The sequence below is a fragment of the Mauremys reevesii genome, linkage group 10 (assembly GCF_016161935.1).
Source record: "Mauremys reevesii isolate NIE-2019 linkage group 10, ASM1616193v1, whole genome shotgun sequence".
Lineage (NCBI taxonomy): Eukaryota > Metazoa > Chordata > Testudines > Geoemydidae > Mauremys > Mauremys reevesii.
In genome coordinates, this window is record NC_052632.1 from 46,233,759 (window position 1) to 46,255,806 (window position 22,048).

General features: G+C 45.6%; 1 protein-coding gene across 3 annotated transcripts in view; it reads left to right on the forward strand.

The window, feature by feature from the left end:
- Nucleotides 1-22,048, forward strand: part of CCDC33 (coiled-coil domain containing 33) — a 344,384-nt gene that overhangs the window by 123,163 nt on the left and 199,173 nt on the right. For 2 of the 3 annotated variants that reach the window (XM_039492199.1, XM_039492200.1), the window contains 2 exons: nucleotides 9,099-9,232; nucleotides 18,907-19,016. In XM_039492199.1, the coding sequence (XP_039348133.1) occupies nucleotides 9,099-9,232; nucleotides 18,907-19,016 (244 nt within the window). Of the gene's footprint in view, nucleotides 1-9,098; nucleotides 9,233-18,906; nucleotides 19,017-20,534; nucleotides 20,597-22,048 lie in introns of those variants that run through there. The other variant, XM_039492201.1, reaches the window with a different exon arrangement.

Below are 22,048 nucleotides of genomic sequence, written 5' to 3' on the forward strand. Positions count from 1 at the left end.
ACTGGAGAGTTTGATCCTTCCTTGCAAGATAGTAATATAAAAGGATTTTTTTTGGGGGGGGGTGTCTTTGTTTAGGAATTTGCAAAACAGCTTGGATAAAATGGGACTCGAAACTTCTCTCCAAAATCAGCCTGAGCCATTACAAAAACTGGCAATCAAGTGCAATGGATAAAAGCTAGGAAGCATTGGGGGGAGGGGAGGCAGACTAGATGACCCTTATGGTCCCTTCTAACCCTGTGATTGATCTAGGGAGACAATGCACCTGGGACTAGCCAACCTCTTCTCAACCCTCGCTAGTTCCCCTAAGACACACATGGGGTCCCTCATCTGTGAAGTGCCGGGTTTAATTCCATTATGGATTGAAAACAAACTCCCCTGCCACTCACTCCTCCTATTCCCTCCCCATCATTAGTAATTGAGCACTCCATTGTCCCAGTTTGTTTCTTTAGCTGAGGAGATAGCTTTCCTTGTCTGACAAGAGCAGGCCTGTGTGGAGGGGACTCTCTCTGTTCTGCCTGAAGTCTGTTCATTGCCCCACGGTTCCCTACCAAGAAAAAAACATTACATTGACATCCTTTCCCTCCTCACTGGGGACCTGAAACCTCGCTCTGGTTAAAGAAATAGATAATCATTTCCACTCATCAGCTTCCCAGTGTCTCTCTCCCCCTCACCTACCAATTAGCCCTCATCTTGGAAACAGGAGCAGTCATAAATTAACTCTTGGAGTGCTCTGTGGTTGTGTGTCTAAGCCAAGCCATGGCTATAGTCCCCTATGGTCATAACAGGGGTCATATTCTCACCAGTAACTGCACACCGCACCATAGTAACTCTAGCTCAGGAACCAATCCATGCAACAAACCTCAGTGCCAACTCTGCCCACATATCTACACCAGCGACACCATCACAGGACCTAACCAGATCAGCCACACCATCACCGGTTCATTCACCTGCACGTCCACCAATGTAATATACGCCATCATATGCCAGCAATGCCCCTCTGCTATGTACATCGCCATCGGCCAAACTGGACAGTCTCTACGGAAAAGGATAAATGGACACAAATCAGATATTAGGAATGGCAATATACAAAAACCTGTAGGAGAACACTTCAACCTCCCTGGCCACACAATAGCAGATCTTAAGGTGGCCATCCTGCAGCAAAAAAACTTCAGGACCAGACTTCAGAGAGAAACTGCTGAGCTTCAGTTCATCTGCAAATTTGACACCATCAGCTCAGGATTAAACAAAGATTGTGAATGGCTTGCCAACTACAAAACTAGTTTCTCCTCCCTTGGTTTTCACACCTCAACTGCTAGAACAGGGCCTCATCCTCCCTGATTGAACTAACCTCGTTATCTCTAGCTTGCTTCTTGCTTGCATATCTATACCTGCCCCTGGAAATTTCCACTACTTGCATCTGACGAAGTGGGTATTCACCCACCAAAGCTCATGCTCCAAAATGTCTGTTAGTCTATAAGGTACCACAGGATTCTTTGCTGCTTTTACAGATCCAGACTAACACGGCTACCCCTCTGATACTTGATATGGTCATAGCAGCTTCCCTGCAGCGTAGTATGCCAGCCCCATGCATCTGACTGCAGGAAGAGGCAGGGGCTTTGAGTGTGTGTCCTGATTTGGATCCCTCACTCTTTATGCTTCCAGTATCTTGGGGGCCTGTGTAGCCATCACACCGAGTTCTTGGGGTGAGAAGTGTAATGCTGACAGTCCCTGGTTGTCAGCGGGCGGGATTGAACATGGGACCTCTGGAACTTAGTGCATGAGCCTCTACTGCATGAGCTAAAAGCTGCTGTAGAGCAGACTCGTCTAACTCTCTCTCTTTCTAAGTGGTCTCAGTGGAACTGTGATGAAAGGGGAGGTGGTGCACAAAACTGGGTGGCACCATGATAACCCTTTGGTTGATCTGGCCCTGCCTACAGCCCATGAAGGCCAGCAGAAACCTGATCTTGATAGGGTGATGTCAGCAAGAGCTAGAATGGTCTGGAGGACATTGGCGGGCGGCTTATTCTTCTTCTTGTTTTATTCTTATTATCCTAATGCCTGGTGGCCCCAGCTGAGATCAGGGGCCCCATTGTGCTAGGCCCTGTACAAACCCATAGGGACAAACTCCAGCTTTGCCCAGCCTCCCTTGGGCAGCTCAGCGACTGCAGAACTCTTCCCCCACCCACCCCATTATCCCTTTGTTTCTGTGCTAGGTGTTTCTGCCCCCAGCAGATAAAGCTGAGGCCAGCAAACTCATTGCATTCCAGATGTGCAGCAGCAGTTTGAATCCCTGGGCAGGATTTATCAACCACAAGGAGCTCTCTTTGAGAGTTTAATGAAGAATTAAGTTCCTGAGTGTTTTTTTTAAATGAGAGAGAAGAAAAGAAGTATATGAACTAGGCCTGAGGATGATGACCACACTGATGTGTGTGAGACACACCATCCCTTGTGGTATGTAGAAAATAAACAATACACATGGATAATTGTGTAGGGCTGGTTTTCTGTCAGTGCTAGGCACTTGTTAATTGTGGCTTGAAATATTTATTATTTATGTGCTTTTGAATCTTAACTATGCCATTCATTAACCTTTACCCTCCCCTTTCCTTTCACCACCAGATATCTACCTGTCCTCACATTGGTGCATCTAGATAATTAGCCTCCAGAGTGTGAAATAGCCTTTAGAATAAAAGGATATCATTGTTATAGCCTTATGCATAACAGCCAAGTCACTAAGGGGCTCAGATACAATGATCATGAGGGAGGTATAAATGCTCTGCTACAATAGACAAAGAGGTAGAGACAAGTCAAATACAGAAAGGTAATAATACAATGTAATGGCAGGAAGCATGCCTAGTGGTTAGGGCACTAGCTTGGGACTTGGGAGACTAAGTTTCAATTCACTTCTCTAGTACAGACTACCTCTGTGACCATGAGCAAGTCACATATGGGTATGTCTACACTATGGACATGGCCTATGCCAATATAGCCCCCTAATGTGTATGCAGTATACACCAACCGAAGGAGGAGTTCTGCTGTTGTAGGAACACAATCTCCCTGAATGACATTAACTATGTTGACAGAAGCCCTCTTCCACTGACATAGCTGCATCTACACTGGGGGGTTTAGTCAGGGGTGTGTTTTTTTCATGGACAGGCTGTAATAAAGCGACCTTTGGTGGGACACAACTGAGAGTACCAATTCAGGACAAACTGCTTAGAGCAGGGCAGTCACAGCCCAAGGCTGGGGGCCCTTTACTACTAAGGCACCCACCAAACCAGCCAGAGAGGACTTCAGTTTTACCCCACTGGCTAACCAGAAGTCATACAAGTAATTCCCTCAGACACTCCAGTTTCCCAGTATCATCACCAGTGCCACTCCTTATGGAGATGAATGGTTATGGAAACCAATAAAAGAAAAAAGGTTCTCCCAATCCCAAAGGACCAAACCCCAGACCCAGGTCAATATGCAAGTCAGATCTTACCCACAAATCACACTGTTGCCAATCCTTTAGAATCTAAAATCTAAAGGTTTATTCATAAAATGAAAGAAATATAGATGAGAGTTAAAATTGGTTAAATGGAATTAATTACATACTGTAATGGCAAAGTTCTTGGTTCAGGCTTGTAGCAGTGATGGAATAAACTGCTGGCTTAAGTTAAGTCTCTGGAGTACATCCACAGTTTGGATGGGTCATTCAGTCCATTGTTCAGCGCTTCAGTTTGTAGCAAAGTTCCTCCAGAGGTACTTCAGAGTTTACAGCCAATACAGGCTTGTTCCCTAGTGTCTGGTACAGTCTAGTTTTAAATCAGCCCTACTTTCGTCATTTCCCTTGGGAGATATGGATGAGGTCTGTGCACTAAGAATATTTCACTGCTGACCCTTCTGCTAATGTCAGTCCCTGCAGCCTTTACTTTTAAACTTTTATGGAAATTGATTTGTCTTTTTTTTTTCATTAAGTTGATTTTTTTATGCTAATGTAATGGAGGGACTGGTAATATTGGCCATACTTAGCTGTAACACATGTATCTTAACGGCTTATATGGCCCCATTACCACAGTATCCAGGCATCTCACAACAGTCCAGCAAGGTAGGGAAGTGCTATTATTCCCATTTTACAGATAGGAGCTGAGACACAGCGAGACTAAGTGACCTGCCTAAGATCACACAGGAAGTCTGTGGCAGAGCAGAGGACATGAACCTGGGTTTCCTGAGTCCCAGGCTGGCACGCTAGTCATCCTTACTCTCAGTGTAGGCAGGCATTGTTTAAACATTCCCCCCACTTTATCCTAACTGGGCCTTGACTGAGCATAGCATGCTTGTCTTTGTCCACTCCTCTGTATTAAGTGGCAGGACAAGATCAGCAGTAGAGATATTTGTAGGCAGACAAGTTGTGTTTTTGGTTGTTTTGGTTGTGTTTTGTCAGCTATCTTGGTATGGACATTCTATTAGGATAGCAGTTCAATGAATTACAAAGTGTGTTTACACTACACGGTCGGTGATCACATGGACACCAAAAGCTTTGGCAGCATTATAAGGGCACCATTGATGGACATAGACTGAACATCCAGCCAAACTGTCTTAAAGACCTAGTTAGAGATCGATCTGGGTCAAGCCAGATCTGTAAGGAGGGTACATTCCTTTAAGATTTGCCTTGATCATGATGATGATTGATTGATTGATAATAACTTTAAGCATATGCTTAGTTCCCACTGAAGTCAATAGGACTTACGCACGTACTTGACTGCATTGCTGAACTGAGTCCTGGTATTGTCCTCTATCTAATCATGTAGGCTCCGGCAGTTATCAGTTGTGATCTCCACCCTTGCTGTACTAGTCATGTCTAGATTTCATTTGAACTTGGCCCACCCAACTGTGCCAAGTATTGTTCTCTATTTAGAGATGCAGACAAATTAGGTTGAGAACTATGAGACTTGTTTCACTTATGACCTCATGAGCTTTGCACTGAGTCTCAAATTAGCCTGTCACGGCATGTTGCACATTTTAAGTGTGCAATACTTCAATGTGCATGCTCTGGTGCAGCACACAACATCACACTGATTAAACCTTTTCTTACTGGGGTGAAGTCTTTTAACTCACACTGTCAGCTCCAGGAATCAGATCTGACCAAGTGTCAGGAAACCCTCAAACATCTGTAGGCCAGGCACAAAGGCAGCTCCCCTTCCCCATTTCAATTAGCACAGGGGTTCTCAAACTGGGTGTTGGGATCCCTGAGGGGGTCACAAGGTTATTACCTGGGAGGTCGCGAGCTGCCAGCCTCTACTCTAAACCCCGCTTTGCCTCCAGCATTTATAATGGTGTTAAGTATATAAAAAAGTGTTTTTAATTTATTGGGGGGGGGTTGCACTCAGAGGCCTGCTATGTAAAAGAGGTCACCAGTACAAAAGTTTGAGAACCACTGGATTAGCAGGAATGGCTTAGCCTCCTGCTCTGTCTCGGGTAAGGGAAGGGAGTGTGACTCTAATCCAGGGGTCAACAACCTTTCAGAAGTGGTGTGCCGAGTCTTCATTTATTCACTCTAATTTAAGGTTTTGTGTACCAGTCATACATTTTAACATTTTTAGAAGGTCTCTTTCTATAAGTCTATAATATATAACTAAACTATTGTTGTATGCAAAGTAAATAAGGTTTTTAAAATGTTTAAGAAGCTTCATTTAAAATTAAATTAAAATGCAGAGCTGCCCGCCCCCAGACCGATGGCCAGGACCCGGGCAGTGTGAGTGCCACTGAAAATCAGCTTGCATGCTGCCTTCGGAATGCATGCCATAGGTTGCCTACCCCTGCTCTAATCTATTTGGAGGGAGGCAAGTGGGGCAGAGAGGTGATTACTGTAACATGTGACCCTAAGAAATGGCCTCATTTAGTGCTGGTCCCCGGAGGGACCTTATCCAGGCAGCCATGGAGGGGATTATCAAACCGGCCCTAATGAGGGACAGAGGGAGGCAGGAGCAGGAAGGGAAGAAAGGAGACATTGAAATTTGCTTGCCTCTCTCAATTCATTAGGAAGGCTTAAGGGATCCTTGTCAGAAAGTAGGCTCCATTTGTCGTTCCAAAGCACCTCGGGTTTAGTGGGTAGATGTTTGCGATTTAGTGGGGATTACTGCCATGTATCTGCTATTACATAAGGCCTAACTGAAAGCTCAGTACAGCTCCTTGTTACACTCTTGAGTGAAGGAGGAAGCTTTAAAGTGAACAGTGCTTGGCAATCTCTGTGCTGACCTTCTCCTGCCCTGCACCATCCAAAGCTAAAGAATCATGGTGCAAGGGTCTTGTTTCTACAGCACCTAGCACAAAGGGGCCCTGGTCCATTCCGGGGTCCCTTGGGTGCTATTGCTATACAAATATTGTGCGTGGGATGGGCAAGAGCATCCTTATTAAGGCATGATCCTTACATTAGCCCTCAATCCTTGCATCACCTATGTGTGATCCCATCACCTATTTGTGATCCTTGTATTTTTGCTGCTATGGATGAGGGACAGAGAGTGTGCGAATGACTGGAAGTGTTGCTGGCAAGGGAGCAGGAATGGTACCATTTCTAATCCTTCTCAAACTGAAACAGGCACATGATAAACTAAACTTAGCTGTTGTCCTTCATTGGGAGAAGACTGCCTACCAGGCCTGAAAATCTATAAGGTATATATATATATATACCTTTTAGAAGAAAAAACAGGATCTAGTGATCAAGTTACTGGACTAAGAATGGGAAAAAAGAGCTGGATTCTAATCCTAGATAGTGTGACTCATTTCCCCTTCCTGTGCCTCAGTTTCTCCATCTATGCAACAGGTATAATACTAAATAATTAGAGATATACCAATCTCCTAGAACTGGAAGGGACCTTGAAAGGTCATTGAGTCCAGCCCCCTGCCTTCACTACCAGGACCAAGTACTGATTTTTGCTCTAGGTAGCCCCCTCAAGGGTTGAGCTCAGAACCCTGGGTTTAGCAAGCCAATGCTCAAGCCACTGAGCTATCCCTCCCCTCACAGGAAGCTTGTAATATTAATTATTGTTGATAGTGCACTTTGAGTTAGATGGCACCAGAGAAAAGCAAAAGGTCATTAGAACCAAATTTACCTCTGTTCCAAGCCAAACTTGCTGTTCCTCTTTCTTTATTGGGGAAAAATGGTTAAATTATTGTAATAAATGATTTTTAGGAATTTTTTTTTCAACCCTGATACCAACACACTACAGAAACCTGCCAGAAGATAAACCCTATTGCACCCCAACTGATCTTCATGATAGCATATCAGGGTTGGAAGGGACCTCAGAAGGTCATCTAGTCCAACCCCCTGCTCAAAGCAGGACTACTCCCCAGACAGATTTTTGCCCCAGATCCCTAAATGACCTCCTCAAGGATTGAACTCATAACCCTGGGTTTAAACAAGCCAATGCTCAAACCACTGAGCTATCCATTCCACCATAATATATACCTTTGGCAAGTTTTCATCTCAGAAGGCTCTGCTGTTTTTATTAAATCTATTTTAGTATCGGCATGGCAAATCTATTCCTGTCATTGGTAAATCAATGACCCTGCTGTGTTGAAATGTTAGGGGGGAAATGTACAGGATAGTCATGGTCAGAAAACTGTTCACTCTGAGAGCTGCTTGAATTACTTGTAAACAATTTATCCAGCACATTTTCCCCTCAGTTATCAAATATAAATTATTCACAAATCACTGTTTTTATTATTCTAGTAGATTTATTTTACTGTGCAGATCTGCACGATGTGCTTCTTAGACTTCCATCTCCTGGCTTTGCTGTCAGTCCAGCAGAGCCAGTTCTGATATGGGAAATTGAGCTGGATTCCATCCTCCATTAACATGCCGACAGATTCTGAGTCTAACAACTCAGGTCCTCATGAGATGGCCAGTAAGCAAGTCAAGGCAGGATTGAGGCCTGTGTCTTTTATTCACCAGCAACCTAGGCTGGTTCTGAATTGATGGCCTAAGGGTGAAAAGCTCAGTGTCCCAGTTGGCTCTCGTGTGGGATTTTAAATGGCAGCAGAACTTCTCTGCTGTTGTGCTGAACCAGATGTTTTAAAGGGTTTATAATCAGGTTTTGTTTGTTCTTTGTAACTTCATGATGGCCAGATCTGTTGTGGCCTTTTCAGATGTGGACAGTATATGTTGATCTGTCATGAAACTCCTCTTTCACTTTGCTCTGTTAGGGAAGACCTGCGAGAACTGGAAAAGTCCAGCAAGAAGTGTTTTGGTGCCTCAGCAGGTAGCACTCTCCCTTTTCATCAGCATGGAACAAGTCCTTCAGCCTGGGATTAGAGGGCGCTGGACTGAGTTAAAGTATCTCAGGGCTGCCTACATTACAAAGTTACGTCGGTTTCACTACATTTTTCAGTAATGTGAAAAATGGCAAGCCTTGTGCAGTGTAGTGAGCTAACCTAAGTACCGATGTAGACACCACCAGTTTGACAGAATAATTCTTCCATTCATCTAGCTACTACCTCTCTGAGCAATGGATTTACTAGAGCAACAGAGGAACCCCTTCTGTCTCTGTATTAAGGGTCTACGCTATAACACTACAGCTACAGATTTAAAACAGACCTCTGGGTCTTTTGTGGTTAGTCACATATCCCATGGATTTTGTGGTCATTCAGTATCCCAGGCCTCTCATTGCAAGATTAGGAATGCTAGCAAATGTCCCTCAGTGGTAATTGCATTCTGGATTATTTAAAATCCCCCTTCAGGTTTCATATGGAGAAGTTCTTCACTTCTTCACCTACAACATGTGTAGTGTTGCTATGCACTGTTAAACTGCTTCTGTGCTCTATCTCAGAGGTGGCTGCATTTTGCAGATTGAGGAAATTAACCTTATATACACACCCTGCCAGATTCATTCATTAACTTTAGTGGAGTTATGCCAGGCATGAGTTTGGCCTGTAGTCAGTAATACACTTTGGGATGCTTTGAGGTGAACAGGCCATATGAATATAAGTCATTAGGTTTCTGGCTTGGGCATGAAGGGAAAGTGCATTCATTCCTCTGATGTCTTCAGTTCACTGCAAGGCTTTGTGCATGTCCAGGTGGATGTACCCCTGCTGTTACATTGTTTTTCCTTCTTTCTTAGTAAAAGCAGCTCGGATGTTGAAAAGAAAAGGGAAGCCCAAGGGGTGACTCATGTGTCCTCTGAGCCTACACACTCTCCAACCTGGGAGGAGAAGGTGACTGTGGAAATTGATGCAGAAGATGCAGGCCATGAAGGTATGGTTTCTGAAGAGAGCTGAATAGTGGGTAGTGGTGAGGGAAAGGTGAATATCAGTGAGACAGACTAATTCTCCAGTCATTTACACCTGTGCCAATGCGACCAGCTCAGAACCATCCCACTGCACATTTGCTAATGACTTCCCAAAGGCAAGACACTTAGGAATCAAGCCCCTTAAGTGTAGCTATGTATACAATTGTTAACTATCCTTATGCTTCAGGGCATGAGCTGATCATCAGCTAGGGACAGGAAGAAATTCCACCCATGATATATGGTTGCAAAGTTAAGCTCTCATATAGAACTTTTCATCAATAGATCTCAAAGTGTTTTACAAAGGAGGTCAGTCTCTTGATCCTCATTTTACAGATGGGGAAACTGAGGCACAGAGCTGTGACATGATTTGCCTAAGGGCACCCAGCATGCCAGTGGTAACCATGGAAATAGAACCAACATCGGCCCATGAATAGCTCTGCCAACGCACTTCAGTCCTATTATGAAACAATGTTCTGGGACTCCCCCATAGCTGTGGAAATCCATTCCTGTTGATCTGCAGCATACCTGCCAATCCATTCCTGGCTCTGCACACAGCAATGTCAGTGTACCTGAATTCTGACCTGCTATGGTTCCAATCTCAGCACCGACCACAGCTTTGCCAGTCCCCCACAATTCTGCTCCACAGTATGCCTGATTATTTTTCAATCATTATTAATTAGAAGCTTCCCTGCTACAGTGATGGTTAGGCCTTGTGGCTTGATTGTTCCAATCACAGTGTAGTTAAGTATACAATTATAATAATGTCAATGGCATTAGAGTTTGTGATTAGATTAAAATCAGATGCTTGCAAAATGAATGCTGAGGCCGAGTGGAAATTAGTCATAGCATTACATGTAATTCTATTAATGCTGCTGCTTAAGTGAAATAAAAAACATTTGATGTACTTACTCTACTTAGCTGCCTTAGGCTAACAGGAAATGGGGGTGCAAAGAGAGACTTCTAAAATAGCTGCCAGATCCTCCTCTGGTGAAAATCAACATAGTTCTGCTGACTTCAGTGGAGTGACACTAGCTGAGGATCTGGCACTCTTTGTGTGTAACTATATCTATATATGCTTGGAGATGAGATATATAGCATAAAACAATTGCTGTTTGGGTTGATGGCTTGTTGGGTTGGTTTGATGCTGTTTGGTTGATGTCAGGGATAAGCCTTTACTGGCTTTAAAGCCTCTAAATGTGGGCATGTGTAGCTCTCCAGAAGCAAACCCAAGGAAAAATCATTCTCCCTGAAGACTAAGCAGTCTAGTTTCTGTAGGTTTCATTAGACAGTTTGAAATACCTTGTTGCCCCCAGTGAGGCTGACACTGTGATTTACTCCAAACCTAGCCTTTGTTTGTTAAGGTTACAAGGTCATATGACCCTATCTTAGTCACTGGCCAGTCAAATTATTACGGTTTTTTTCTACCAAAACCTATTGCCCCAGCAAGGACAATACTGCTTAAAAATATTGTAGCCCACATGATCCTGTTTCAGATAAGAGGCAGTGCAAGGCCTCAATCCTCTACTGAGCTCCATAGGAGCAAACACCAGTGTATGCAAGTGCCCATTGTAGGATCGGGGCACAAGTCAATATCTTTAAGTGACTTGTCATTTTGGGTGGCTCTGTTTTTGGAATACCTTCAAGGGATCTGCTTTTCAGAAAGCACTAAGCACCCACCCTCAAAATCATGCCCCTTCAAGTGACCCTGGAGTGACAACATGGCTACAGGTTTTGATACAACAGTCACTCCCATTTAAAGAGCCGCATACACTTGTATACAGTGAGAGAGCAGTACTGCTGAGGTGTGCAGTGAGGGCTTAACTGTGAAAGGTGCAGAGCACTGTGACCTGATCCAGCGAAGCATTTAAACTTGTGCCCAACACTAAGCACATCAGTAGCCCCATTGGCATTAATGGGATTATATATGTGCTTAAATTTAAGCCTGGGCTTTGCTTGTTGAGTGTTCAGCACCTTTCAGGACCAAGCCCCATCAAGGTATAAGGCAAGAATGCACAGAGTCTCCCATAGTCCTGATACATTTCTGTCCTGCAGTGGTTCCCAGATGTGTATTATCCCACTTAGAAAGGAGAGAGATTTATAATCCCCTGATTGGATTAATTTTGAACCATTTGTGGGGAGTGTAATTATCCTACTTCTCTACCATTGGTACTTCTGTAGCCCCTCAGTATCTGAGCACCTCCCCATCTTCAATGTATTTATCCTCCCAATAGCTGAATGTGGCAGGGCTGTGCTGTTATCCCCATTGTACACAGGAGGAATTGAGGCACCCAGGGTCTGACAGGGGAGTCTGTGGCAGAGCAGGGAATTCAACACAGCTCTCAACTCCCAGGCTCTCACCCTAACCCCTGGGCCATTCTTCCTCTTATCTTATCCTAGTTTATGTGATGGTGACTTGTTAAGTTCTGGGTTTTCAAATTGTTTTTCAAAATTACTTTTAAATGACTCAGAGCACCATACCCTCTTGGGTGCTGAGGATCTGTTCCCTGCTCTTGAGTTTTGTCTTACATCCCAGTCACAAGTCTCTAGCCTCAGAGATACTGGTGTTGGCAACTGAATTTGCTCCCATTGGAGAAAAAATGGAGCCTTTGGACTCATACCTACAAGGAGCTCCCTGTGGAAATGCAATAACTTTAGCAACCAAGGGCTTCTGTTTAACAAATCTGATTGCGCTCTCATTGCAAGCTATCCTGAGCCCAGTCCTGCAGACCTTTCTCAAGCAAAACTCCTGGAGCATATCTACACTTGGAGCTAGGGGTGTGATTCCCAGCTGGAGGAGACAGACTGTGCAAGCTCTGATAGTGCTAGTCTGTTAAAATAGAGTGTAGCCACAGCAGCATGAGTGGTGGGATGAGCTAGCCACTTCAAATGCATGCTATGTTTGGGGATGTCTATGTACTCAGGGCAGTTAGCCCATCCCGCTGCTCCACTCCTTGTGCTGGGATTTGCCCTCCAGCTCCACGTGTAGACATAGCTGATAAAAAGTGCTGTTCCAGAAGTGGGTGGGTAGTTGGATAGCTAGTTAGATAAAACAAATGAAGATGCACCCTTCCTAAAGCCCTGCCATCACTTTAAAATGATACAGTCAAGTAGCCAGGTCAACCACTCTGTTCTACAAAAAGCAGCTGTCATCAAAGAAGGCAGCTCTAACCAATACCTTCCATGTACAGCCCCAACCCTCAGGAAGGTGTGTGCACTTGCTGTTTTAGAAGGCTTAGATCATAGGATATCAGGGTTGGAAGGGACTTTAGGATGTCATCTAGTCTAGACCCTTGCTCAAAGCAGGGCCAATCCCCAGACAGATTTTTACCCCAGTTCCCTAAATGGCCTCTTCAAGGACTGAACTCACAACCCTGGGTTTAGCAGGCTAATGCTCAAACCACTGAGCTATCCTTCCCCTGTTAGAGAGCCTAGAGATGCTGTGGATTGAACCCAGAGCCTCATACATGCAAAGTATACACTCTACCACTGAGCTACAGCCCAGGGCGGCTCCAGGCCACAGCACGCCAAGCGTGTGCTTGGGGCGGCATGCCACGGGGGGCACTCTGCCGGTCGCCGGGAGGGCGGCAGGCGGCTCCGGTGGACCTCCCGCAGGCGTACCTGCGGAGGGTCTGTTGGTCCCACGGCTTCAATGGAGCCGCGGGACCAGCAGACCCTCCACAGGCACGCCTCCGGGAGGTCCACCGGAGCCGCGGGACCAGCGCCCCCGTGCTTGGGGCGGCAAAATGTTTAGAGCTGCCCCTGCTACAGCCCCAGATGGGCTTGAGCCACTAAAGCACAAGAATAATTCTAGTGACTTCAGCAAGGCTCTTTGCATGCTTCCAGTTCAGCACGTGCTGAAATGCTTTGTTACGTTGGGGTCAGAGTGTTCAGCACCCTGCAGGATCAAATTGTAATGAACACACACCAGAGTAAACTATTTTGCCATGATTTAAAGTATTTTCTGTTTTTTTGGCCTTCTATTCTATTTCTTTTCCTCTGTAGCTGGGTTCTTGCCTCTCTTCTACCCAAGATATCAGGAGTCCAGTGCTTAATTTGTGCCATGGCTTGCCAGGCCTGAGCCCTGGCACCTCTAGGCTTGGCAATTCATAGTACGGCACCTCTGGGCTTGCTGCATCAGTTATGAATGTAAAATAATTTCTTGAGCCCCAACACCTCTTTCATTACAAAGTAAGCACTGGAGTAGTCATCTCATTTACCATCCTGTTTGCACTCTGAGGGCTCACCAAGGGGTGGAGTGTGATCCGATATCAAAGACGACTAGTGGAATTGACTTTAATGTGGGACAGAGTGTTTTACCACTTACTGCTTAAATGGCAAGTCCTTTCTCTTTCCACAAAGGTCTCTGAGAAAAACAATCTGCATATATATTGAGCTGTCTTTTAAAAGTAACAGCAGAAAAACTTATAACTCCAGTCAGATGATGGAAAGGCAAGGAGAGAGGAGACTCTGTTGCCTCAGTTCAGCAATCCATGCCTGTTCGGCAAAGCACTTCAGCACGTGCTTAACTTTAGGCATGTGCTTAAGGTTAAGTGCTTTGCTGAACTGGGATGGACTTAAGCATGTGCTTCAATGCTTCACTGCACTGGGGCCTTGGGTAGAGAAGAGTTAAATTGTCCATCAGTGCAATCAGTAATTAGGCTGGTGGTAGGGAGAGCTAAGTGTAAATGGCAACATAACAAGATGTGGGGTGGTTTTCATGGATTTGCCTTTGACAAAGGAGTAAGGTTTGTGGTTTTCTCCCTCTGGTTCTTCTGGGGGCAGCAGACATCGCTGTGATACCATAGGGTTAAATTGAAGTCACCGAAGGGGTTAAACTAGTGGTTTGTCAAGGAAAGTGAAGAGGGATGTGCAAGGGGGGGTATCCCTTCATGGGGAAGTGGCAGCAGGCTGTTGCTGTGATGATGGGGGTGAGCAGAAAGCAAGGCTAAGTTAATGATAGGGGAGGCAAGATTCCATTCTTCAGGTGACAGGTCCAACGTGCCAAACAGGCCTCTCCACTTCTTCAAGTGACTTGAGGCACAAAGGAGCCCTACCAGGGGAAGACAAAGCTGGGAGTTAATGAGGCATGTTTCTTTCATGGAGACACAAAACGAGGGCGTCCCCTGCCTCAGAGCTGTCTAATCAGGTCAGTGAGCTCTCACAATGCAGCTGAGCTTGGCCTGACTTGTGCATTATGGGGGTCCAGGCTGCAAGTATTGTATCCGCCAAGCCATTATCAAGCTTCATGCTTCCCTAGCAACTGATGGGATTCTGTTTGCATGGCCTCCCCAGAGGAGGGCTTTCAAGGGAAATGGCCTGTAGCCATCCCCGCACTGGGCATGGTGTCCATTGTAAACAGGGTCTGGACTGGGTAGGATCTCAGAAGAGATGCCTGCTGTAGAAATCCTGGTGCTGCCTTCAAGACGTGGTGTTGATGGCTATCTTCCCTCTGAGTCAGCATTGTTCAGTGCCTCAATGGGGTACTGTGCTGTCTGAAGTGCTGGCTTTTGGGTGGGACATAAAACAGACCCTGAGCACTGATCACCCTAAAATATGCCCAAGTGCTGTTTTAAAGAGTGGAGGTGTTGACTCTGGAATCCTGACCCAGGGTGAGTAATTCCATTCTGCTTCCCTACACTGCCTGCTAGCCCTGCAAGTACCTACTTTTCTGGGCACAGTCAAATCCCCTCCTAACAATGTGGAAGTTTTTCCTCAGATTTTATTCTACATCTGCTATGCTGTAGTTTGAACCCATTGCCCCTTGTCTTGCCCTCTGTGGTAAAAGAGAACAACTTTTTGCCACCTTTTTTATGGCAGCCTTTCAAGTATTTGAAGACCGCTATCATATCCCCCCTTAATCTCCTTTTTTCCAAACTGAACATACGCAGTTCTTTCAGCCTTTGCTCATAGGGCTTGTGTTCCATCCCTCTGATCATCTTTATCACTCCCCTTTGGATCCTTTCCAGTTTTTCTGCATCCTTTTTATACACTGGTGACCAAAACTGGACACAATACTCCAGCTGAGGCCTAACCAGAGTTGAGTAGAGTGGTACTATCACCTCCTGTGACTTGCATGCTATGCCTCAGTTAATGCAACTGAAAATTTTATTTGCTTTTTTTGCAACAGCATCACATTGCAGACTCATGTTGAGGTTGTGATTCACCACAACTCCCAGATCCTTCTTAGCAGTGCTGCCACCAAGCCAGTTTTTGCCCATCCTGTATTTGTGCATTTGGGTTTTCTTCCCTAAGTGTAGCACCTTACATGTGTCTTTGGTGAATTTCATTTTGTTGTCTATAGCCCTGTTCTCCAATTTATCAAGATCTCTTTGAATTTTAGCTCCATTGTCCAAAGTATGGGCACCCCCACCCCAGCTTTGTGTCATCTGCAAAGTTGATCAGTATGCTCTCTATTCCTACATCCAGGTCATTAATAAAGATGTTACATAACATCAGACCCACATCAGACCTCTCATGGAACCCCACTTGAGACCTCCTTTCACTCTAACATCATTCCAATAATATTTACTCTTGGTTTGTCGTTGTTTAATCAATTATGTATCCATTTAATGGTAGTTCTGCCAAGCCCGCATTTCTCCAACTTACTTATCAGAATATCATGTGGGACTGTGTCAAAAGCCTTACTGAAGTCCGAGTATATTATGTCCACCACATTCCCTCATCCACCAAACCAGTTACCCTGCCAAAGAAGGAAATCAAGCTGGTTTGGCATGATTTGTTCTTAGTAAATCCATGCTGGCTGGGAATGATCATCGCAAATGGGATGTTTTATACATTGCTCTAGTAGCTTTCCAGGTATTGAGGTCAGGCCGACTGGTCTATAATTCGTTATCCGGCTCCTCCTTTTCCCCCTTTTTAAAGATGTGCACTATGTTAGCTTTCTCCAGTGTTCTGGGACCTCTCCTGTCATCCATGAGTTTGCAAATATTATTGTCAGAAGCTTCGAGATTTCTTCAGCTAACTCCTTCAGCTCCCTGGAGTGAATAACATCAGGCCGTTGTATCCTAGTGGAGAGGACCAGGGGATGAATGTGCCTCAGGAATGGACTGCCCTCTCTGCCAGAGAGATGGTCAGGGGTGAAGTCTACTGGAGAGGTGGTCTGAGGGGAGCCTGTGGCTGCCCAAACAGCACCAGTTATGTGCCTAAAGAGAGGGCTTCATTCCAAGGGCTGCTACTCCAGCACTGAAGGTGAAAAATCCACCTCCCCATGCTGCGGACAGGCTGCATGTCCTTTAAGTTGGAACAGCAGCTGCTCCCATGCACCAGTGCCAAGTGGGTATGAGGCCACTGGTTGTGTACTTTCATTGCTTGTTCCTCTGCCAGCCATCAGTAGCAATCTCTGCTTCAGTCTGCTCCAAGCCTGTGCAAAAAACCCTTCCAACTGACAGGCAGAACCCACTGCGTGGCTGCCTGCTTGTACTCTGCCATGGGGCGCGGAGCAGCCCCTCTGCTTTGGATGATGTTAAATGTTGAGGACATCCCAGGGTCATGCATGTGGCGAGGTGCTCTTCCGGGTACTGAACTAATCCAGGGATGCTCAGGGAAGAGGGAGGAATTGCCAACACTGGACTCTCATTCCGATGTATTTATTTTAATCATACAGAGCTTGTCTGTGCTGGAGTTTTTCATTGGGTTTTAACTCCCTTGCCCTTTGTGATTTCTGGAGTGGATGGGATGTGAATGTTTGCATTCTGTCAACACTAGACTTTATCGTTGTATTAGCTGACACATGTTAAAACACAGTTATAAACCTCATGTGACATGCCTTTAACAGCCCTGACTATGGTTTACATTGTGGCGTAAAGAAGCCTCACATGGGGAATGGAGGAGGTATAAAGGGACATCATGGTGGATTCTTCAACCAGTGAAGAACAGCTTCGTTCCCAGCCTCAGGTGTAAGGCTGGAGCAGAAGGCATGGAGGAGAAAGACTAGGATTTGGCTATTCTTGCCTGGCCAAAGAGCTCATAGAAGGCTGCTCAAAGTTGGGGCAATCTAGAATGGTCCTGTGGTGAGCTCAGGGCAGCTTCCCATGGAATTTAATCAAAAGACTGAGATCCTTTCTCAAGAAGTTTTTCAGATCAGTCTCTATAATTCTGTAGCAGGGTCTAATTCTCTATGACATTCTGTAGGGTGGTTTATAAGCCAAATAGTACAAAGCTTGTCCTTTCTTTTGAATTCTCTCAGACTCTTCCACAAGAAATAGAGCTGCAGAACTGGCTTATGGACATTTCCAAGCAACAATGTGGAGAGGGGGCAGGTGTTCCTGAGACAGGCTGCATCACAGCAGCTCAGTCCCAGGAGAGACCACAGTACATGGGAAGACATGTAGTCTGGCAGACGAGAAGTGCACACAGGAGGATGGGGACCCAGACCCAGGGACCCAGAACAACACCACCCAAGAGGCACTTTGCTGGTCCAAACAGAAGCAGAGAATAATGGCAACATGATCTGAAATTAATGTTGTGTTTAGATTTTCCCAATGGAAAATTCTGCCAACAGTGACCTTTTCCCTCAGAAAATTTTGATTTTGATGAAACCCATATTCCAATGGGAAAATGTTTCATTTGAAATATTTTGTCCAGCCTTACATTAAACATGTGTGTTAAGCATGCTTCCCATAGAGTAACGATAACGTGTTCCTTATCACGAAGCAATTCTCTTGTTTACCCCCCACCAACACTACCACCAACCCTTAGCTAAGGCTAGGGAGACAAGAGATGCTCTTCTCATTATGTCAATTACTGGATTTTTAAAGAGGATTGGAATGATCCCATGACCAAAACGTTTGCAGCCATGGATCATATAATAATTGTCATCAAAGCTCATGCTTCAAGGTATAAGCTGATCACTTGGGAGGATCAGGAAGGAATTCTCCCTCATCCCACATAGAGGACTGTATGGTTTCTAGCTGCATTATAGCAGTTTCTCACTCCTCTCTGAACTACTAAGTACAGGCCATTGCCAGAGACAAGGAGGCAGATTAGATGGATCAAGGCAAATCCTATATTCTTAAAAAAAATCTAAACCACATGTGTACCAGCTTCGCAAGGGCTTCAATGTCAGGCCTCTCTGACAAACCTGGAATATGGACTTTGTTGCTTCTCAATATTGTTTAACCCACAGGGGTTAGATCCAGTAAAGCCAGTGTCTCAGTTTGGGCCTGTGTGCCCTTGGGGTGTTCTCCCTGAGGGAAGGGTAGATAGTGGCACTGCCAACCTCTCTCAAGGATTTCTGATGGGGGTGGGGAGCTGGTTGGTTACAGACAGGGCTCTATAGGAGCCCAGTTAGTGAAGGCTGCTGCAGAGATGCACAGAATTAGAACATCTCCCAGTCCCTGTGGATACACCCCTTCCTTCCTGACCACCCCTTTTGGAGCAGGGCTGGCCCCCTTCACCCCTCTTGGTGGAGAGGAGGTTGCAGCTGTTTGCAACACCACAACCCCTCCACATCCTGGCAGATTTTTTCTGCTGCCTCCTCTAGTGATGCCAGATCCTGAGGTGAATCTGGCATCTTGTCTTCAAAGGCTGGTGCCTTGCTCAGCAATGTGGAGTAATTCTAAGCCTCTTCCAAGTCCCTTATTATACTTGCTTATGTGTATTTCTGCTCTTTCCCTTCCAGCTGTGATCCTGACTGTGGCCGACAAAATCACCAAGGAGGTGCTAGTGAGCTACAAGATTCCTGTGAGGTACCTCCGATCGTTCCACCACTACCATTTGAGACTGGTGCTGGTGAGCATTGGCCAACTAATTCGCACCCTGAAATATGTGGGTATGGGGGAGTCAAATTGTTTCACTGCCACTTCATCCATCCATTTATCCATCTGGTAGGCAGTCTGTCTTTTCTGTCAGTCTCCACCTGGTGTCCCTTGTCTTATACTTAGATTGGCAGCTCTTGGGGATAGGGACTGTCTTTTGTTCTGTGTTTGTGCAGCACCTAGCACAATGGGGTCCTGGTCTGTGATGGGCTCCTGGGACTTACTGCAATATAAATAATAAAGATTAGTAATCATAAACTTACGCTGCACACATCCCATGGTATCTAATTCCAGGCTTCTAAACAAACAGACTTGCACAAGACTTGCTTAGTTGAGTTGGCTGATGAAATCTTGTGTAACCATTGTAATCCCCACTGGGAAACAGTTTAGGATTTTCAAAGTCTCACAAGTTGGAGAATGCACTAAAGGATACAAGCAAATAAAGTGCTCCTGGGGCCTCTTTAGAAGAGAGAAATATTTTTTTTTCCTCCTGGAAATGAGTGTGTTAGTAAATAATGAAAAATGATGTCAAACTCTGAAGTGCCCTTTCTAACTTGGCCTCCTGGGAGACAAGAACACAGGTGAGATTGAGGTTTACAACAATGCAAGCAAATCCCAGCACTCTGCCCCTTCCTAGTGTTGTCCTTCCAAGGACCTCAAAGGGCTTTGTGAATATTAATTAAATAATCCCTAGCTCTCATAGAGCTTTATGGAGGAGGTCAGCATCCTTATCTTACAGATAGGAAAACTGAGGCACAAAGAGGGGAACTAGTTGCCTATGGTCACCCAGCAAACCAATGACAGAGTCAAGACTAGAACCCAGGTCTCCTGTGTTGTAGGCACAGGTTCTCAAATAGGTTTACAGAGAACTTGCTGTTGAGAGCTGGACCTATGTGGTTAGCTCCTTTGCATGTTTCCAGCTTATATGTTGCAGTAAACAAAGTTAAAATACAGTGCTTCTCTAATATTACTTCTCCGTGTAAGCCCTTGCTGAACCTGTCACAGATGTTAGACAATTATGAGTGGAAGGGGAGGCAAGGACTGCATGCAGGTGAATGGGACAGGTAGTGAGGGGTGCACAATTGGGAAGGGAGATGGGGATGGGGGAAGAAGGGCTGAGGGAGGATATGAGGGAGGAGAAGTGGAGGGCTGGTTAGGGGCATAAAGGAGGGGAGGCAGGGCCCAAGTGGGCATGTGGAAAAGGCGGTGGGGGCCAGATGAAGGCGTATGGAAGGTGTGATAGACCCAGGCCAGTTGGGTACAGCAGAATAGCAGAAGGCAGATATACTGGCCACTGGATTAACAGTTTTCTGTTCCCTGACTGACCAGAGCAGGGGCTGCTCCAGGCTAATGAGAACACCTGACCCTAATTAACCTGCAAAGAGTCAGGTGAGGCCATTAAGTTAATGTGACCACCTGACTCTAATTAAGGCCTCGCTGATACTATAAAAAGGGCTCACTCCAGTCAGGCAGAGGAGAGCCAGGGGAGAGGAAGTGTAGCTGAAGGGCTGGTTAATGAAGACACCCTCAAACCATTGTTAAGGGAGCCCTAAGGTAAGGGAGAAGCAGGAGAGCTGTGGGGAAGTGGCCCAGGGAAATGTAGCAACTCTGGCAGTGAAAGGTTGGCTGCCAACAGCTGCTACCATTAGGGTCCCTGGGCTGGAACCTGGAGTAGAGGGTGGGCCTGGGTTCCCCCCAACCCACCACTACAGGACTATCTCCTGGGAGGGGAAGTCAGGCACCTGTCAGGACAGGAGGCTAAACTGTTCTGAAATAGTCTCCCAGGGACAGCAGAGACTGTGGGAGTTCTCTCACCAACCTCCTTGCTGGCCTATGATGAAAAGGGCTCAGTAGACTAACCCTGGCCCTAGAGAGAGAAGAGCTACATGGAGGGTCACAGTGAGCTACTGAGGCTAGCATAAACCGCCTAGAAGCGCAGGACCCATGGGAGCAAGGTCAGAGCTCTGCCACAGATGGGAGAAGGGGGCAGGGTGAAGGACCCATGCTTAGAGTGGCCACACAAAGTGCATAACTGGAGCATTTTTAAAAGCTCTGAATTTTTCAAGAGTGGGACTTTGTCCCCACTGAACAGCAGTGGGAGCTGTTTATTGCTGTGTTAGTGAGTTTCTCTGTCTGTGTGGAAAAAAGTGACTGTTATTCCATATGCCACTCTCCTAATTTGCATAATCAGTGACTTTGCTGTCATGAAATAGGGTGGGCATATTGATGGAGTAATAACTATTAGTAGGTGCTGCCAGGAGGTGCCTTTATGTGCTCTGTTGTGGTGAGATTACATAGGGAACGGTTTGCTGCATTGGTTTTTCTCATGATTTGTTAATGACCTGTATTAGTTATTGTGGAGTTCAGGGAGGAGTAAATTGTTGTGGTATAGCTATTAAAGAACAGCATGACTGATCTGCACATTATGTTGAGACCTTTTCTTTCTATGTACTTTGTCACATGTGTGCACATGTGCACACACACATACCAGCTGCAGTATCAAAGTAGGGTTATTCATTTACACAATCAAGGGCAGTCAGGCTAGTATCTTCCAGGGACAAAAGAGGACCCTGTTTTCCTCCTCCTCAAACTGGAACACTTGATCTGAGTCCCTCTTGTTCCCCTTGGCATAGCCAATAAGACATTTCTCTCTCTTCCTGGATCTCAAGTTTGTCAGAATCTTTAGGCCGTTTCAACGTGCCCCAGGCCTGCTCTGGGATTTCCACAGTGCTTAGCATCCACTAGAATGAAAATCAGACTCGGGTTAATAGCTACATCAGTAGCACATCCATCCTTTGAAATTTCAAGGGCTGAAATAAAGGTAACAACTTCTGTACCTTGGCAAATTTCTGTGCTTTCCTGCTGGGCATTTGTTTTTGGACCAGAGATGTTGAGGGCGTACAGTTAGAATTACCAGGGAAGGTACACGAATAAGGATAAGGAGGGTTGCTAGATTATTGTGAGAATGGGGCAATTAAGGGACTGAGCATGTGAGGGTAGCAGTAA